This window comes from Anopheles funestus, chromosome 2RL, assembly GCF_943734845.2.
Source record: "Anopheles funestus chromosome 2RL, idAnoFuneDA-416_04, whole genome shotgun sequence".
Classification (NCBI taxonomy): domain Eukaryota; kingdom Metazoa; phylum Arthropoda; class Insecta; order Diptera; family Culicidae; genus Anopheles; species Anopheles funestus.
The window spans coordinates 22256773-22273332 of NC_064598.1; the positions used below are offsets into that span (position 1 = coordinate 22256773).

The 16560-nt window shown below is 45.5% G+C and overlaps 5 protein-coding genes across 5 annotated transcripts; 3 read left to right on the plus strand and 2 right to left on the minus strand.

The window, feature by feature from the left end:
- The first annotated feature begins 16 nt into the window (after positions 1 to 16).
- LOC125763808 (chromatin assembly factor 1 p55 subunit) lies at positions 17 to 2474 on the plus strand. The gene is made up of 2 exons (XM_049427345.1): positions 17 to 521; positions 619 to 2474. Exons 1-2 carry the CDS (start codon positions 500 to 502, stop codon positions 1884 to 1886), a joined length of 1290 nt encoding a protein of 429 aa, XP_049283302.1. The 5' UTR covers positions 17 to 499; the 3' UTR covers positions 1887 to 2474.
- On the minus strand, positions 2424 to 4113 carry LOC125763811 (uncharacterized). The gene is made up of 4 exons (XM_049427350.1): positions 3999 to 4113; positions 3881 to 3943; positions 3677 to 3770; positions 2424 to 3606 (listed from the first exon to the last, which is right to left on the minus strand). Exons 2-4 carry the CDS (start codon positions 3908 to 3910, stop codon positions 2771 to 2773), a joined length of 960 nt encoding a protein of 319 aa, XP_049283307.1. The 5' UTR covers positions 3911 to 3943; positions 3999 to 4113; the 3' UTR covers positions 2424 to 2770.
- A 392-nt stretch (positions 4114 to 4505) lies between these two features.
- Positions 4506 to 8768, plus strand: LOC125763805 (poly [ADP-ribose] polymerase). The gene is made up of 4 exons (XM_049427341.1): positions 4506 to 4993; positions 5065 to 5410; positions 5485 to 6582; positions 6660 to 8768. The coding sequence occupies exons 1-4, from the start codon at positions 4735 to 4737 to the stop codon at positions 7960 to 7962; spliced, it is 3006 nt and encodes a 1001-aa protein (XP_049283298.1). The 5' UTR covers positions 4506 to 4734; the 3' UTR covers positions 7963 to 8768.
- A 21-nt stretch (positions 8769 to 8789) lies between these two features.
- Positions 8790 to 9691, minus strand: LOC125763812 (NADH-quinone oxidoreductase subunit B-like). Its single transcript, XM_049427351.1, has one exon. It carries the CDS (start codon positions 9584 to 9586, stop codon positions 8897 to 8899), a length of 690 nt encoding a protein of 229 aa, XP_049283308.1. The 5' UTR covers positions 9587 to 9691; the 3' UTR covers positions 8790 to 8896.
- Positions 9692 to 10064: 373 nt separating this feature from the next.
- On the plus strand, positions 10065 to 16024 carry LOC125763804 (uncharacterized). Its single transcript, XM_049427340.1, has 7 exons — positions 10065 to 10543; positions 10653 to 10853; positions 10939 to 11165; positions 11359 to 11482; positions 12358 to 14547; positions 14634 to 14763; positions 15060 to 16024. Exons 1-7 carry the CDS (start codon positions 10389 to 10391, stop codon positions 15084 to 15086), a joined length of 3054 nt encoding a protein of 1017 aa, XP_049283297.1. The 5' UTR covers positions 10065 to 10388; the 3' UTR covers positions 15087 to 16024.
- The last annotated feature ends 536 nt before the right edge of the window (positions 16025 to 16560 follow it).

Consider the following 16560-nt stretch of genomic DNA (forward strand, 5'->3'; position numbering starts at 1 on the left):
AAAACCGAGTTGACAGCACCATAAATCTACATACCTTGAGCGTATGAAAAGTGCGGCATTTTGTGTGCTACTGTGCGCTGCTATCGTCGGCGAATAAATTGTGAATATCGGTTGTACAAGCTGTACTTCCAATAGCATTTAGTACAAAAATAGTACTGTTCGACTTGTCCGCCGTCGTTGAAGGAAAAAGAGAAGCTAAACTGTTCCCTTTTTGCTGTACACATCGGCATAAGTTTACCGGCGGAATATCGCATTCATTGAACTGCTGAACGCCGCTTTGACAAACGCACACACATATACATACAGCGACGCGCGCGCACGTAGCGTCGGAAAGCAAAAACGGAACGATTTGCGGCTAGGCACAAAACCCAGCCAAACACGTACCGCCGCTGGACTCGTCCATTGTAAGGTTAACGGATTTGGCGGGAGCGTAAAAAACCCGAACGTTGAACACTTCCATTCCTTGCTACCGGAGTGTGGTAAATCAGATTGCATCAAAATGGGTGATCGGGCAGATGGTGGTAAGTGGAATCCGTGTGCAGCGAGTTGGTTCCTTTGTTACCTTTTGTGTCTAAACGGTACGTGCAATTATCTTTTCCTTCCCTCCCCTTTACGTAGCGGAAGCATTCGATGATGCGGTCGAGGAGCGTGTCATTAATGAGGAATACAAAATCTGGAAGAAAAATACTCCATTCCTGTACGATTTGGTTATGACACACGCGCTCGAATGGCCCTCACTAACCGCCCAATGGTTGCCGGATGTGACGAAGCCGGAAGGAAAGGATTACTCGGTGCATCGGCTCATTCTCGGTACGCACACATCGGACGAGCAGAACCATCTTCTGATTGCGAGCGTACAATTGCCGAACGAGGACGCACAGTTCGACACGGGTCATTACGATAACGAGAAGGGTGAGTTTGGTGGGTTCGGTTCGGTATCGGGAAAGATCGAAATCGAGATCAAAATCAACCACGAAGGTGAAGTTAATCGAGCCCGGTATATGCCCCAAAATCCGTGCGTAATTGCCACCAAAACACCGTCGAGTGATGTGCTTGTGTTTGATTACACGAAGCATCCGAGTAAGCCGGAACCGAGCGGAGAATGTCACCCAGATCTGCGGCTGCGTGGACACCAGAAGGAGGGCTACGGACTGTCTTGGAATCCGAATCTGAACGGGTATCTACTGTCGGCGAGCGACGATCATACCATCTGCCTGTGGGACATAAACGCTACACCGAAGGAGCATCGGTTGATCGATGCGAAGAACATCTTTACCGGGCATACGGCCGTGGTGGAAGATGTGGCTTGGCATCTGTTGCACGAATCGCTGTTCGGTTCGGTAGCTGACGATCAGAAGTTAATGATATGGGATACGCGATGCAACAACACCTCGAAACCGTCCCACACGGTCGACGCACACACGGCCGAGGTGAACTGTCTCAGCTTCAATCCGTACTCGGAGTTTATACTGGCGACCGGGTCGGCCGACAAGACGGTAGCCCTGTGGGATCTGCGCAATCTTAAGCTGAAGCTACACTCGTTCGAATCGCATAGGGATGAAATTTTCCAGGTCCAGTGGTCACCGCACAATGAAACCATTCTCGCATCGTCCGGTACGGACCGTCGGCTACACGTGTGGGACCTGTCGAAGATTGGCGAGGAGCAGAGTGCGGAAGATGCGGAAGATGGACCACCGGAACTGCTGTTCATACATGGTGGCCACACGGCAAAGATATCCGATTTCTCGTGGAATCCGAACGAACCGTGGGTTATCTGTTCGGTGTCGGAAGATAACATTATGCAGGTGTGGCAGATGGCGGAAAACATGTACAACGATGAGGATCCGGATGTGCCAGCGAGTGAAATTGAGGGTGGTGCACCGTAACCAGATCGCGTTCGTCTGTGGGTTTTTTTAAATCATTCGCTACATTATTTGAAAATGGGGGTTCACTTCCCGACACAGCTTTTCGTTCTAAACTTTATGTTATCCATCTTTCCGTTTTTTTTTATTTACTCTCTGCACTCTGCGTCTGCAGTGGTATGATATAACCGACAGTGCTCAAATCTCAACGTTCCAGAGGACGTGAGGGGGTACTGTATCAGCATATGTTTTTAAAAATAAAAAAAAAGTTCATTTTACGGACACACCTTTATGTAGAATCTCCTTCCATTGGTACAACTACATCCGGTGAAAGGAATAATCGTAACATTCAATAAAACAAATCAAATTCTGAAAAAAAAACAGTGACACAAATCTATCTTTCATTGAGGTTGAGGTGTACTTAGGCTTGTTAGAATTATGTTTACTACACGGATTGATGGTCAATTCTTTCAGGCTAGATCATCATCCACTGTAGTACATCTAACACCAAAAGCAAACAACACTGTGAACCGTGAAGAATTTGCTTCCAAACAAAACAAATCATTTGTATCGAGGATTCGTTATATATTATGTTTATTTCATGATGGATTACCAAAGAAAAAAAACTAACGTCGAATTTGCTGCTTCTGATACTACACATCATTGAGTTGTCTTATTTTACAATAAACTTTAGCTCATTACATTTATCGTCCCTTGTGCCGTCGTGTCGTGCCATCAACGATCCTCCCGAGATAGATTTGTAACGTGTGCATAAACATACGCACTTTACAGAATTAAAAATAACACTCGTCATACAGAAAGAGCAAAGCTATGACTACGACGAACGACATTAGAGTGCGATCATTTTTTTTGCAAGGGAAAGAAGGTAAAACTAAGATTCCGTCACTTTAGGCGGCAGATTTGAACCTCTCCAACCTTAACCGTGCCTTTTCGGCGTAATCCACCGAGGCGGATGAAACCTTCCCGGCACCATTGCTTGCCGTAGAACCGCTGCTAACCGTCTGACCGAAGCGGGCCTGTCTCTTGGCCAGCTTTTCCTCCTGCTCGAGTTTGCTCATTTCGGATGACACGGAACCACCGAAGCGTTCGGCACGCTTTTTCAATGCTTCCAGCGATGCCGGTGTACTGTTGTTGTTGGTTGCTGCCGACGTACCGCTGCTAGCACCGGTTAACCCAAACCTTGCCGCACGGGCCTGCATTTTGTCGGTAGCAGCAGTGGTAGCGGCAGGAGTACTGTTAGCCGGTGGTACTGTTTGGGCACCGAACTTTTTGGCCCTCATTTCCAACCGCTCCAGTGCGCTCAGCTGACCGAGCTTGACCACTTTCTTTTCCGGTTCTCCATCGCTACCACTGTTGGCGCTGGCCGACTGAGTCGTAAATGGTTGCCTTTGGGCTTTCGGTGTTTCGGCCAACGGACTGGTACTCGGATCCGCCGCTAGTGTGGGCTTCGTGATGGAAATGTTTCGTTTGAGCGATATCTTACGTGCGGTTGTGACCGGTACGCTGGACTTTTCCGAGCTTTGGTTCGGTTCGTCTTCCGGTTTGCGCGGTTGGTCGGGAGAAACCGATTTCGATGTTTCGCTCGGTGTAGGCGATTTAAGTATCTGCTCTTCCTCCGCTACCGGATCGGTAAGATCTTTGTCCTCGTCCAGCAGATCATCGTTCAGTTCGTCGTCCAAAAGGTCTTCGGAGTTGGCCGTATCTTCTAGCACATCGCCACCATCTGTAGTAATGGATGTAATAGGTATAGCGTTACAGTAGCCACGCAAGACACAAGCCGCAGTTTGACTTACCCAACAGAGCCGTTTGTAATCGATCGACAAGCTCGTTCTTGTTGCCCATCACACTTAAACCTCGTGCCTTTAGTTCCTTTTTCAGATCTGCCACCTACAAACAAGCAGAGAAACGATACTATAGGTTGATGGTTCCGATACAATTTTTCGCCGTACCTAACAGCGCTTGCTTAGGTTTCCGGCTATGGCGGCGTCCCTAGTTACCTTCATCTTGGAAACATCACTATCGCTCATGGTGGTTTTGGAAATGTTGTGGATAACGTGTAGCTGAAAAGGGATCGAATAATAACACTGCTTCTGATAAAGACTAGACTAATCCTACAGCTGGTTAATGGAGTAAAAGTGTTTCTAAACACGAAGAGAAATTTCTGTGCGATGGCTTGATTGTTGTTTTGAGTGGGGGGGTGATTTTGACAAACCCAGATTGAGGTTTGCCGATTGACAAGGTAAATAGGCAGAGGTATGCTAACCAAGCGTGCTGAACATTCAGCAGTTCTGAATATGTATTCAGCAGTCCCAGCATAATTCGGAATAAATATTTTTCAGAGAGATTTCTCGTGGTTTATGTTAATTTTACAAAAAAGTGTAAAATGATGCTTAACTTAGATATAAAGAGACGTTATGAAAAAAAACCCGAAACACTTCGTTTCGCCACACAATCCTGAACCGTTGAACATTCCTCCAAACATTAAAGAATGTACATCTACACAACGCAAGTTGGTGCTTACTTTCGTGTAATACGTTAAAACAAAGTGTGTTCATGTCATGAGCATTTGCCGACAAGAGATAATTTTAGTTTTTGCTACTCGTACTGGAGAAGATTCGTTGAACGAGTTGCGTTGTTTACATGCGTTCAAATAAATGAAGCCTGACAATTTCGCGCCACACCGCATCAACTGTCAAATGCAGTACGGCAACAGTTCGGCTATACCGGGAAAAACTTGTAAATTCAGTGCAGTACATGTTGTGTGTCGAGTTCCGTGTTCTCGTTCGTAATACTGTGTACTAGATTTCCATCCGCTGCTCCATATTCTATTGTTCTTGTAGAGTAAAAAAAAATGGATGCCCAACAATTACCGTTCCTTGCGGAGTACTCGAAGAGCAACCGGGCAGGGTGTCGATTCTGTAAGCAAAAGATCGACAAGGATGTGCTCCGGCTTGCGGCGATGGTTCAGTCGCCGATGCATGATGGTAAGGTGGCTCAATGGTACCACGAGGATTGCTTCTTCAAAAAGCAACGTCCAACAACGGAAGGCGATGTGGCCAATTTCGACGCACTGCGGTACGAGGATCAAAAGAAAATCCGCGACGCAATTGGTAAGTAACGGGGGAAGCGTTGTACAGAACCAATGGTTCAGAATATTTTTTCGGTTAATTGTGGATTGTAGCAACGTTTGCGAAGGGTGTCGTTCCCGCGGCCGGAAAGGGAAAGGGCAAGAAACGTTCAGCGGCGGAAGCACAATCGTTGAAGGACTTCGGAGTGGAGTATGCATCCTCGGGACGGGCCATGTGCAGGGGATGCGAGCTGAAGGTTCTTAAGGATGAAGTGCGCATCAAGAAGGTCGTCTACGACACGGAGGTAGGGATGAAGTATGGCGGACAACCGTTGTGGCATCATGCTGAATGTTTCGCGAAGCTACGCTCCGAATTGGGTTACTTTGAGAAGGCTGAAATGTTACCTGGTTACCGTTCGATGAAACCGGAGGATCAGAAACTGTTAAAGCAACTTTTACCGTAAGTACCTGTTGCTGAAGAGATTCTCTCTCGTCGCAAGGGTAATTAAATTGAATATGTTGCTTCCTTTGCAGTGCTATCAAGGCGGAGAATGTACCGTCGAAGAAGGTTAAGGAAGAGGTTAAGGACGAGGTAGACAAAGCGGCTGAATCAGTAGATGAAAAGAATATCGCCGAGCAGCAGAAAGCGTTTTACAAGATACGCGATAAGCTGAAATCGCTCGGCGTAAAGAAAGCGGAATTGATTGAAATCCTGTCCCAAAACCATCAGGACATCCCGGAGGGTAACGATCCGGTGTTGGATCGTGTTTGCGATACGCTTCTCTTTGGTGCGCTAGAACGATGCTCGAAATGCGGTGGCCAATATGTGCTGCAAAAGGCGTCGTACGTTTGCGAGGGCAATCTGACCAACTGGGTAAAATGTATGAATTCCGAAAAGGCACCACCGCGTAAGAACGCTGTAATACCGGCCGATCTGCGAGCGGCCTACTCGTTCTTGAAGCGTTACAAATCGAACGTTCGAGATCGAGTGTTTCGGTATGTTCCGCCGAGCATCAGCACCGTGATGAAGAGCGTGAAGAAGGAGGAAGAATTGCCCTCGGAACCGAAGGTAAAGCGCGAGAAGCCTCCGCTGTACAATATGGAGTTTGTCATACTCGGTAAAACGGCCACACCAAAGGATCAGTTGAAGCTTAGAATACAAAAGCTGGGTGGCAAGGTGGTAACGAAGATTGCCAGCCATACGGCAGCTATCATTTCCACACCGGAGGAAGTTGAGCGGCTAAATAGTCGTATGTGCGAGGCGAAGGAGCTACAGATTCAGGTTGTGCCGGAGGAATTTTTGGACGATGTGCAGGGAGGTGGTGCGCTTTCGTTCATCACTAGCCGGGCCATCTGTGACTGGGGTTCGGATCCGCAGACGCGCATCCCAACCGAAGAGGAGAGTAAATCTCGCTCGAAAAAGAGCATTTACGAAAAATCCGTACCGGCCAAGATGAAGCTACAGGTAAAGAGTGGTCTGATCGTCGATCCGGACTCGAACCTGGCGGACAGGGCGCACGTGTACAAATGCAATGGTGTCATCTATAATTGCGTCCTGAATAAGGTGGACATTCAGACCGATAAAAATTCGTACTACAAAATGCAGGTACTCGAAGACGATAAAAAAAAGAAGTAAGTATATAGGGAATTCGATTTCACCAAAAAGGATGCCCTAATTAAATCGACCATTCTTCGGTGTTAACTTGCAGATACTGGTTGTTCCGTTCCTGGGGACGTATTGGTACCACGATCGGTGGTACCAAGGTGGAAAACCACAGCACAGCAGAGGACGCCATGTTATCGTTTGAAGAACTTTTCCTGGAAAAGACCGATAATGATTGGAATCGGCACGATTCCGTATACCACAAGATGCCGGGCATGTTTTATCCGATCGAGATCGATTATAGTGAGACGAAGACGAAGCGTCTTGCGGAAAACAGTGCGTTCAAATCGAAACTCGCTCCTGCGGTCCAGGAGCTGGTTCGCATGTTGTTCGATGTGGACGCGATGAATCGGGTAATGCTCGAGTTTGAGCTGGACATGGAAAAGATGCCACTGGGCAAGCTGTCGAAACGGCAGCTCCAATCGGCTATGAAGGTGTTGTCGGAAATTTCCGACCTAATTGGCAACAGTGGCTCCAATGCGCAGTTTATAGATGCATCGAACAGATTCTACTCGTTCATTCCGCACAACTTCGGCGTTTCGGCCGTAAAGGTGCTGGATACGATCGAGCAGGTCAAGGAGAAGCAAACCATGTTGGAAAGTTTGATGGAGATTGAGTTCGCATACTCGTTGCTGAATGAATCCGACGAAGATGATGGCAAGAGTGGTAAGAATCCGCTGGACGTTCATTACGAACAGCTGAAGACGGTCATTGAACCGATGGCACGCGATTCGGAAGAGTTCGGCTTGCTCGAGCAGTACGTGCGCAATACGCATGCGGAGACGCACACATCGTACGATCTGGAGATTGCAGAAATCTTCCGCATCAAGCGTAAGGGTGAAGATCGTCGCTATCAACCATTCAAGAAGCTGCACAACCGCAAGCTACTGTGGCACGGTTCTCGGTTGACCAACTTTGCTGGTATTCTTACGCATGGTTTGAAGATTGCCCCACCGGAGGCACCGGTTACGGGTTACATGTTTGGTAAGGGTATTTACTTTGCCGATATGGTGTCGAAATCGGCCAACTACTGTTGCACCAATATGGTTGATTCGACCGGATTGATGCTGCTGTGCGAAGTAGCTCTCGGCGATATGCAAGAGTATCTGCAGGCACACTACGTGAAGAAACTTGCTACTGGTAAGCACAGTGTGAAGGGTATTGGACGCACACAGCCAGATCCGGCTAGTTCGCATATCCGCCCGGATGGGGTGGAGATACCGATGGGCAAGGGTGTTTCGGACGAGAAGATAAAAAGTTCTCTGCTTTACAACGAGTTCATCGTGTACGATGTGGGTCAGGTAAACTGCCAGTACTTGTTCAAGATGAACTTCAAGTACAAATACTAAATTCGTTGTTGCACTGTAAACTCTACCCAGGGACAGAAGAAGAAGGACAAGCATTTGATGATTTCCTCGTGGTAGTTGTTGATTTCTTTTTAAATGTTATTTGAGTTTTCCAAATACAACCGTTTCGTTTCGTTTGCATTAGTTTGTAGTACACAAATGTATACGTTATCAGTTTCTTACATATTCAATACACAGTTTGCCAAATACTTAATAGTCGTCTATTACAAGAGCATTACAAGAGCAACACTCATATAAACTAAACCTTTGTTTGTTAAACGTTATACATGATGTAATACTAAATTCGAATACACTGAACTGAATGTGTGAAGCATGGATACAATTTAAAATATGCATAACTTTATATCAATTTCACGAAAAGACGTATGAACGTATAAACTAACTTAAGTTACCAAGTTTTTCAAATATCTACCATAATTTTAATTGGCAAATACATTCTTGCTGAAAATCGATTGAAAACCATCAATGTTCAAAATTCAGATGCAACGGTTTAGCTTAACAATTTTGTAATTTTAGATTGAAAATCAGAAAAAATTGGAACGTATTTTCATAACAAATTTACATACCGATACCAACGCGCTTTTAAAGATGGCACGCGATTCACCCCCGATCACAACAGATGCAAACATTCTGCTGGAATTTATCTAAACAATCTATTTTTAGCTAGTAAGAAAACCGCTGCAGCATGTACCGAAACGTTGTGGATATTATATTGATAAGCATAAATAAGGTTTGCCGTTTTTTCCTCATTCCTTTAAATATATTTTATTTTCTAAAGTAATATCCAACTAATTCAACTCTTTCTCAGCCCCACACCGAAATGTTAATATTAATGAACTTAAAATTAATTAAAGCATGTAATGATTTACATAAAAAATGCATACAATCGAAGAAGAGCATCAATATGAGGCCTAATCTATTTACGATACCACAGCTGTATCGTTTTCATGCGTTTCACTTTCTTTTGAAGTTGCAGAATGCCGTAAATCAAAGCCTCGGCCGTGGGTGGACATCCTGGCACGTAGATATCAACAGGTATGATCCGATCGCAACCACGAACCACCGAATACGAGTAGTGATAGTACCCGCCACCATTAGCGCAACTGCCCATGGAAATAACCCAGCGTGGTTCCGGCATTTGGTCGTACGTTTTCCGTAATGCTGGGGCCATTTTGTTGGTCAACGTACCGGACACGATGATGAAATCGGTTTGGCGTGGTGATGTACGGAACAGCACGCCAAATCGATCTATATCGTAGCGCGGTGCGGCAGCTTGCATCTTTTCCATTGCACAGCACGCGAGTCCAAACATCAGGGGCCACATTGATCCTTTGCGGCCCCAGTTAAGCAAGTCATCCAACCGGGCCACAGTCCATTCGGCATTGTTCGATTGTTTTGCGCCAAATGGAGAATACGGCAAACGTGTTGGTTTGTCCTTCTGCACAACCGGAAGTGTAGCTTTGTAGCGGTTCAATGTACTGGTTCCAGGTATTGTAATGGCGGTAGTTCTTGTAATTACTGCGCGAATGGCGAACATGATGCTAACTCTGGGAATTTCTTTGGATGTACTGCGTTGCGTGGAAATATGCACGCATGTTGTGTACATATCGTTTTATTGCGATGAGTCATCGAATTATCTCACCACAGTATCGATAAATAGAGATTAGATATTTTCAAAACAAGGCGGAAGTTGTATTCAAGAGATCTATTTCAGTGTGTAAATAATACATAATCAACAATAATGAGCACAAAAAATCTATGTAGGTTGCTTTGATTTTGAAAAGAATTTTGATTTTAATTTCAAATCGCAACCAGCAAAATAAAATAATGGGTAAAATCGATGCGTGAAACTAGCCCCTGGGAAGGTTCCTATTATTGAGCAAAATAACGATCACTCAAAAAACTATTTAAATATTTACTTAAGCTTTGGCAAATTAGAGCAGAAAAATAAGTATTTACAATAAAAAAAGATTAGGTAGTAAAAACACACATAATTTGTTGAAGAAAAAGATAAATTCAATCTTGCTGAATCGAATTGAATCGCGTGCGTGAAATACGCTCGCGTCAGCTAGATCCCGACATGACGTTGCCGTTGTGTCAAAAAGCAGAACTGGCAGAAGAAAACATTTGGACAATGGTGGTCCAAAAGTAGTAAAATTTTATCGATTTTTAAGGTGTTGCAAGAAAGTTACCAATTGATTGGTGCGTGTTGTTGCCTCGTGTACGTCCAGCCGTCTGTTCCGGTAAGTGTGTCCGGCGCCGTGCTAACGCGATTAGCCTGTAACCGGGCCGGACGAAACAACGGTTAGCCGAAGGGGGGGCTTCGACGTCCGGATCTTCGCTTACCCCCCTGTCGTAGGCCAGGCTCTGTTGCTGGGTGCGTTACTGTGGGCGTGTGTTGTGTCGGTATGCCTCGTATCAACTTTAGCCGTACTGAGCGATTCGCTCAGATGTCGAAGCAGGAGCAACTGATCGCACAGAAACGACAGCAGATCCTAGAGAAGCAGCGTACACTCGAGCTAGCGAAACAGATTGCCGCCGAAGCGACCAAGGATACGCCAAGGTAATGGAACATATTACACTCACCGAACCGGGAGTGGCATTCCGTTGCTGTTGGTTGTTGTCTTATGTAATGTTAATACAATTTATGCATTATTCTCGACCTCTGCCAGCGTGACGGAGGCACCGGAAGATACGGATACGTCAGGAAAGGTTTTGCTTCCATTCAGCAACGACGGTTCATTCCTCGAACGGTTCAAACAGCTAAGAGAGAAGATAGTAAAACAGACCGACGATCAGGTGAAACCAGCTGTCCCCGAACAGGACGCTACGGTTAACATTGAATCAACACCGGCTGTGGGTGTGTCCGCTAGGTAGATTTCCCTCTCTGTGCTAGTAATTTTCATTTGAAACTAAAGAATGTTATGAATTAATACTACGTTTCTCTCTCACTTTTAGCACCAGCAGTGAACAGATGTTCAAGTTTGACATCCCACCGCCAACGCTTTTACCAACGCTTCCACCACCACCTCCGCCACCACCACCACCACAGCTACCAGCCATGGCAGACGATGTCCATTTTGAGCCGTTTTACGATCTGCCCCCGGTGGTGGCAGACGCCACCAGCGTCCCGGATGATACTGCCCGCACCGGCGGTAGCGAGGTAGAACTGCCGAACTGCCAAGGTTGGTACCGTTCTTGAATCAACCGGCCACACTGGATGGATCATGCCAGACGATAACGACACGATGGAAATGCCTAACCATGCTCATACGAGCAGACCTTTCCATCGGTAATTCGTGCTGGGCAGACGTTCCGTGTGTTACCGGTTGCCGGTTGACCGGTTTGTTTGGTCTTTTAGTTATAATTTTTGTATAGTATTTTCAGAACATGATAAATTACCAACCACTGTTGAAGAATTAATTCAATTGGTTGCCGATATCGGTGATGTTTATGAAGATAAATTATGTTCACGTAAAAATGATTTGCATCCGTCGCTTTGGTAATTGTTTTACTTTTTAACTACACTTTATAATACTATTATATGAATATCTGTACACATTTATACTTTAAACATGTATGTTACGGGGACAGGATATCTGTTAGGAAGGAATACGATAGAGGGATTTCAAGCTTATTTGCTATACACTCTGGGAGAGCGAGATTAATTATTAGAAGAGTTTAAAGGAGACACATAAGAAGGTTTAAAACAGCAAAACAGACTAACAAAGGTGTTCGAAATAAGTGTTAACGAGTTCTAGAAGTTGTTGACGAGCAGTTTGAAATTAGCACAATTTGATATTAATTATAACCATGCCACGAACATCTTCAGGAGATCGTTGTTACGATGTTCGGAAATGTTTGGTTTTTGCCCATGAACTAATTTTCACTTATAGGCAAATTGAATTAAGAAAAGTTTAGTACAACAAAGAGCTACAGAAGGACAGTAGAAACTTTAATTTGAAAACCACAGCATGGCGCTCTCGGTGTCTTACGACCACAGTTATTGTTTCCCGTTTTTCACTACCATACGAGTCCGTTTTGTCCGTCCGTCTTACAGTGCAGGATCCAAATGTGTATACGGTGTGTAGGCTAAACTTACTAGCAATACCAGGGGACCAGGTCTGGAATGTTGCTATTTACAAAAATCTGACAATATTTCACGTGCGATTTTTGTTTCGTTTTTCTTTTCTTTTTCCTTTCTCTCTTTCTCTCTGTGTTTCTTTCCTATGTTTCCCACTATCTGTCCGGTTGTTTCCTATTTTTCCTTCACCATTCTATCACTTTCCCCTTTCGTCCCCTTTTCTGGTGCTTTCCCGACACTACCATTGGCTTCCTCTCTGCCGTGGCATGTTTGTGTTTTTATTTGCTCTCTAGGTTCGTGTTCGATAAACAATCGGAGGCGTATCGTGGCTTTCGCCGGATGATTGCGGTACGGCGTGAAACGAATGCGGAAGAAGCGGCTGCAGATGCGGCACACAGCAGAAGAGTGATCGACGCAGTACCGATCAGTGGCGATGAGGAGGAGGAAGATGATGACGATGCCAAATACGATCCGGCCGATGTGCTGGACGATTCGATCATCGACGATGGGCAGGAGAATCACGCGAAGCCACAGCCGACAGGCGTTCCGGAAAGTTCGAAAGGCCCGTCCGAAATTCCTATTCACATGATGCCGAACTTCTATGGCGACGAGCGGCACTTTTACGATGATAAATCGACGACGGAAACGGACTCCGATACGGAGTATGTACGTGAGGCACGGGAGCGCAATCTGAAGAATCTCAAGCGCAAAACGTTTGATGCTGGGAACCGGCGTGAAGACGGCAGTTCGACCGATTCCGATGATGACTATCATGGCGGGTTGGGAGACAGTGCAAATGAATCGTTGAACGACAAAAATGGTGGTAGCTCCGGTGCGGGCGGTAGTGCCACTGGTGGCAGCGGTGGGGGTGGTGTTGGCGGAGGAACAGGAGGAGGAGGAGGAAGTGGTTCTCGTGGCCATCGACAGAAATTTCGCAAAAAGTCACGCTGGGGTGAGAATACGGATGGGACAGGAACAGCTGGCAGTCAGGAAGGTACGATGGCTGGAGCAGCACAGGAACAACAAAAGCAGCAGCAACAGCAGCAACCCCCCCTGCAGCAAGGAAGTATGCTGGGAGTTCCATGGACCGGGGGACATTTAAATGTACCGCCACCTCCACCTCCACCACCACTACCGGCAGCACCAGCTACGCCAATCGACGATAAAAATCCCGGTCTGCTGCAGTACGTGTTCCATCATTACGGTAAGGTAGCGGGTGTTTCTCCGGAATGCTGGAGCAAAGCGGAAGAACACTACCGTTTGCAGCTGCTGTATGACGATCTGACGCAGAAGATACAGCGGCACGATCAGTTTTTGCGCTGTGTAACGGACGGACAGCGCGTGGACTCGGATGAGGAACGTCGGCTGAACACAGTGAAGCTGGAGGCGATCATGTGTTGGATCAGTGAGATAACGCACCTGCACGATCGCATACGTCCGAAGCATTTGAGTGATTTTTTAATGCGCGGCGATTATGAACGATTTGTCGAACGGTTTCGCCGAACGTCCGACCGTCAGCCGAACTTTGAGGATTACAAAGAGTTCCGGTTGCGGGAAGCGAATGGAACCCTTGCGGATGCCGGGTCGAGTACGGCCCGTCCGGATGATGGGTCGGGAAAACGTGAGTACAGTTCGACCGATTCGGATTTCGTGCCCTACCAGGAACAGCAACCACCCGGACAGTCGACCGATCAAGGTGGCAGTGCACAGGGAAATGGAAAATCGGAAACACGCACCGTTGAACCCACTTCCACCGTGGGTGGAGGTGAAAAGCGAGCCGCCGAAGGAACGGTCGAAGAGCAGCAACAGCAACAATTGGCAGCAAAGCGGCGTAAAAGCCGTTGGGGTGGACAGGTGGAGTGTGGCCCACAGTTCGTTCCCGGTCAGAGCTTCCGGACACAGCCGCCACCACCGCTGCCAGCTCATCCACCCGGTCCACCACCGTCCCTGCCACCGACCAAGCTGTCCACAGTAAGCCGCACCGATCCGGCATTGCTGGCGTATGCGCGGCAAAACTTTGGCACCACGAACCTCTCGGAAGAGGACTGGAAGAAGGCGGAAGATCACTACAAGATCAATCTGCTTTACCAGGACATGTTGCGCAAACGGCAGGAAATTGATCGGCTCTCGAACAGTGGACGGTTCAAGTACGAGTACGATTCGGACGAGGACACAACCGGCGGTACCTGGGAACATAAGCTGCGCCAGCAGGAGATGGAAGCGACGCAAAAGTGGGCGAATGAGCTTACGCGCCAGTCGGAGGGCAAACATCATATTGGTGACTTTTTGCCACCGGAGGAATTGCGCAAATTTATGGAAAAATACGAAGCGCAGAAGAACAATCGTCAGCCGAATCTGAGCGACTACAAGGATTACAAGCTGCGCGAGGATAACGTTGGTTTCCAAATGCTACAGAAGCTTGGTTGGAAGCAGGGCCAGGGCCTGGGAGCGGATGGTAGCGGTATTGTGGATCCAATCAATAAGTATGTCGCGGTGGTGTGTTTTTGGGTGTATGATAATGATGTAACCGAATTTTTCTTCTTTTTTTGTATTTGTTTGCTTTTCGTAGGGCCGCACAGCGAGACAATAATCAGGGCTTGGGCATCATTACCCCGGACAACCCGGAGGTTAACGATAATGAGTACGATGCGTACCGAAAACGCATGATGTTAGCGTACCGGTTCCGGCCAAATCCGCTGGTAAGTAGTGACAAATGGGGCGAAAAACGATCATTCTCTTAAGCTATTTTAGTAATCGGATTCACTAAATAAGAGACAGTGATGCTCAAGCGATGCTTTTAACATTATTGTTAGTTCTTGAGTTGAAACAAATCAATACATTTGTCTCTCTAGTATGCTAAAAATTACTGTTCTCGTAATTCTTCTCACTGAATCTTTATTATCAGTCCATGTGCTGATTAGATGCTGGAGTAATAACCTTCACGAAATATAATTCCTTATACGTTTCTTTGCTTGTTTTTTTTTCTCGTTTTCAGAACAATCCGCGTCGTGCTTATTATTAACCTGCTTAATGGCATTTAGAAAAAAAAATCTGGGATCTGGACTGGCGTACAATATCGATAGTAAATGTAAGCTACACGCGTTGGCACCATGCGTGTTATTTCTTTAATGGCTTTTCGTCGACCTGCTGATGATGTAGCGTACGAAAGCGATGGATGTGTTATTAAACGTTTTTGTATTAGGTGAATGCAAGCTATACATGCAAACTGCAAACCAAATTTCCCAACTCTATCAACCCTAAATAAAAAGGGTTCGGATGAAAGAGAGCAGAGGAAAAAAATAGCGAAGCTGTGCGCGATGGTTAGTGATTGATTTGCGCTTAATTCTTGTTAGCGATGTTTTGGTTAGTATAAAGAGCCGAAGTTCTTTTTTTGTTTTGCAACTATCCCGAATTCTGCGTTATGCAATCTGGTTTGTATACGCGATCGATGTGTAATGCACTTAACGGAAAGATTAGCAATGATCGTGAAATGCTGCTTGATAAGTTTGTTTGTAAAATCCAGTAGCACATTTCTGGTAGAAATGTGTACGCTTTGACGTCTCGTGTTCACTCGTTAGACGATCTTTAAGCGATCTTTTAGGAAAAGAAAGGAGCTAGTGCGTTTGTATGCAAGATAGTGCCGAATGTTGAAGAACTTTGTAAGGAAGAAGCTAGAACAAACGGGATTTAATTTATGTTGCCGCACCATTCGTCTTAGCGCACTTGTATGTGAACGCAGATGGATGCGAAACAGCAAAACAAAACTGATGCATTATTGTATTGAAATTATGGAACAAAACATTGAATATGTGAAATTGGTTATTAGTGTATACTCCGTTTTATAGCTGGAGTAATAAAAAAAGGAACAACCAGCAAACGAATGTCAAGATGCTTAGCTGTAAGTGAATTATACAAATTGTAATAAATAAAGGGCACAGTATGTTCGTCTGCAACAAACTATATAGTTGTTTTACAAATTGTTTATATTAAATTAAATTAAAATTAAATTTTATATTTATTCAGAAATTGCCAAGGTCGTCTTCAAAGTGTGGTCAATTTCAGCTGGATGATGTACAATCTGTTTGTTGTTCAAGGTAAGTTAGCAATCCTTATCATTTTGTTATCTATTGGCGGTGATGTTCCACGTCTTACCCCCTGAATGAGACTGAGAAGAACGAATAATACGATCGAACGCATTTTGAATGAATGAATGGTTCAGCCCTTAATAGAATCGATCAGATTCAGATCGCCACACTTCCTCATTTTATGGAATTAAAAAATACTTGCCGGGCATATACGATTTCCCTTAAATGTATGCAAGAGAAAGTAAAATACCAATTTTAAAAAGTTGTTGATGAGCATAAGTGATGCATGTTTTTTAAATTAAAAAAACTTTCCTTACGAATTTAAATGTATATTAAGTTTCGCTGACTTTCAACCCACCGGATAGACACATTAAAATTGTGGAACCAAAAGTTCTCTTTTTAAATGTCGAC

Coding starts and splice junctions, on each gene's coding strand:
- LOC125763808 (XM_049427345.1), top strand. CDS start 500: ATGGGTGATCGGGCAGATGGTG. Junction 522..618: donor GGGTGATCGGGCAGATGGTG/GTAAGTGGAATC, acceptor CCCTTTACGTAG/CGGAAGCATTCGATGATGCG.
- LOC125763811 (XM_049427350.1), bottom strand. CDS start 3,910: ATGAGCGATAGTGATGTTTCCAAGATGAAG. Junction 3,771..3,880: donor GTGATGTTTCCAAGATGAAG/GTAACTAGGGAC, acceptor GCTTGTTTGTAG/GTGGCAGATCTGAAAAAGGA. Junction 3,607..3,676: donor ATTACAAACGGCTCTGTTGG/GTAAGTCAAACT, acceptor CCATTACTACAG/ATGGTGGCGATGTGCTAGAA.
- LOC125763805 (XM_049427341.1), top strand. CDS start 4,735: ATGGATGCCCAACAATTACCGTTCCTTGCGGAGTACTCGAAGAGCAAC. Junction 4,994..5,064: donor GAAAATCCGCGACGCAATTG/GTAAGTAACGGG, acceptor TGTGGATTGTAG/CAACGTTTGCGAAGGGTGTC. Junction 6,583..6,659: donor GAAGACGATAAAAAAAAGAA/GTAAGTATATAG, acceptor GTTAACTTGCAG/ATACTGGTTGTTCCGTTCCT.
- LOC125763812 (XM_049427351.1), bottom strand. CDS start 9,586: ATGTACACAACATGCGTGCATATTTCCACGCAACGCAGTACATCCAAA.
- LOC125763804 (XM_049427340.1), top strand. CDS start 10,389: ATGCCTCGTATCAACTTTAGCCGTACTGAGCGATTCGCTCAGATGTCG. Junction 10,854..10,938: donor GCTGTGGGTGTGTCCGCTAG/GTAGATTTCCCT, acceptor TCTCACTTTTAG/CACCAGCAGTGAACAGATGT. Junction 14,548..14,633: donor ATTGTGGATCCAATCAATAA/GTATGTCGCGGT, acceptor TGCTTTTCGTAG/GGCCGCACAGCGAGACAATA.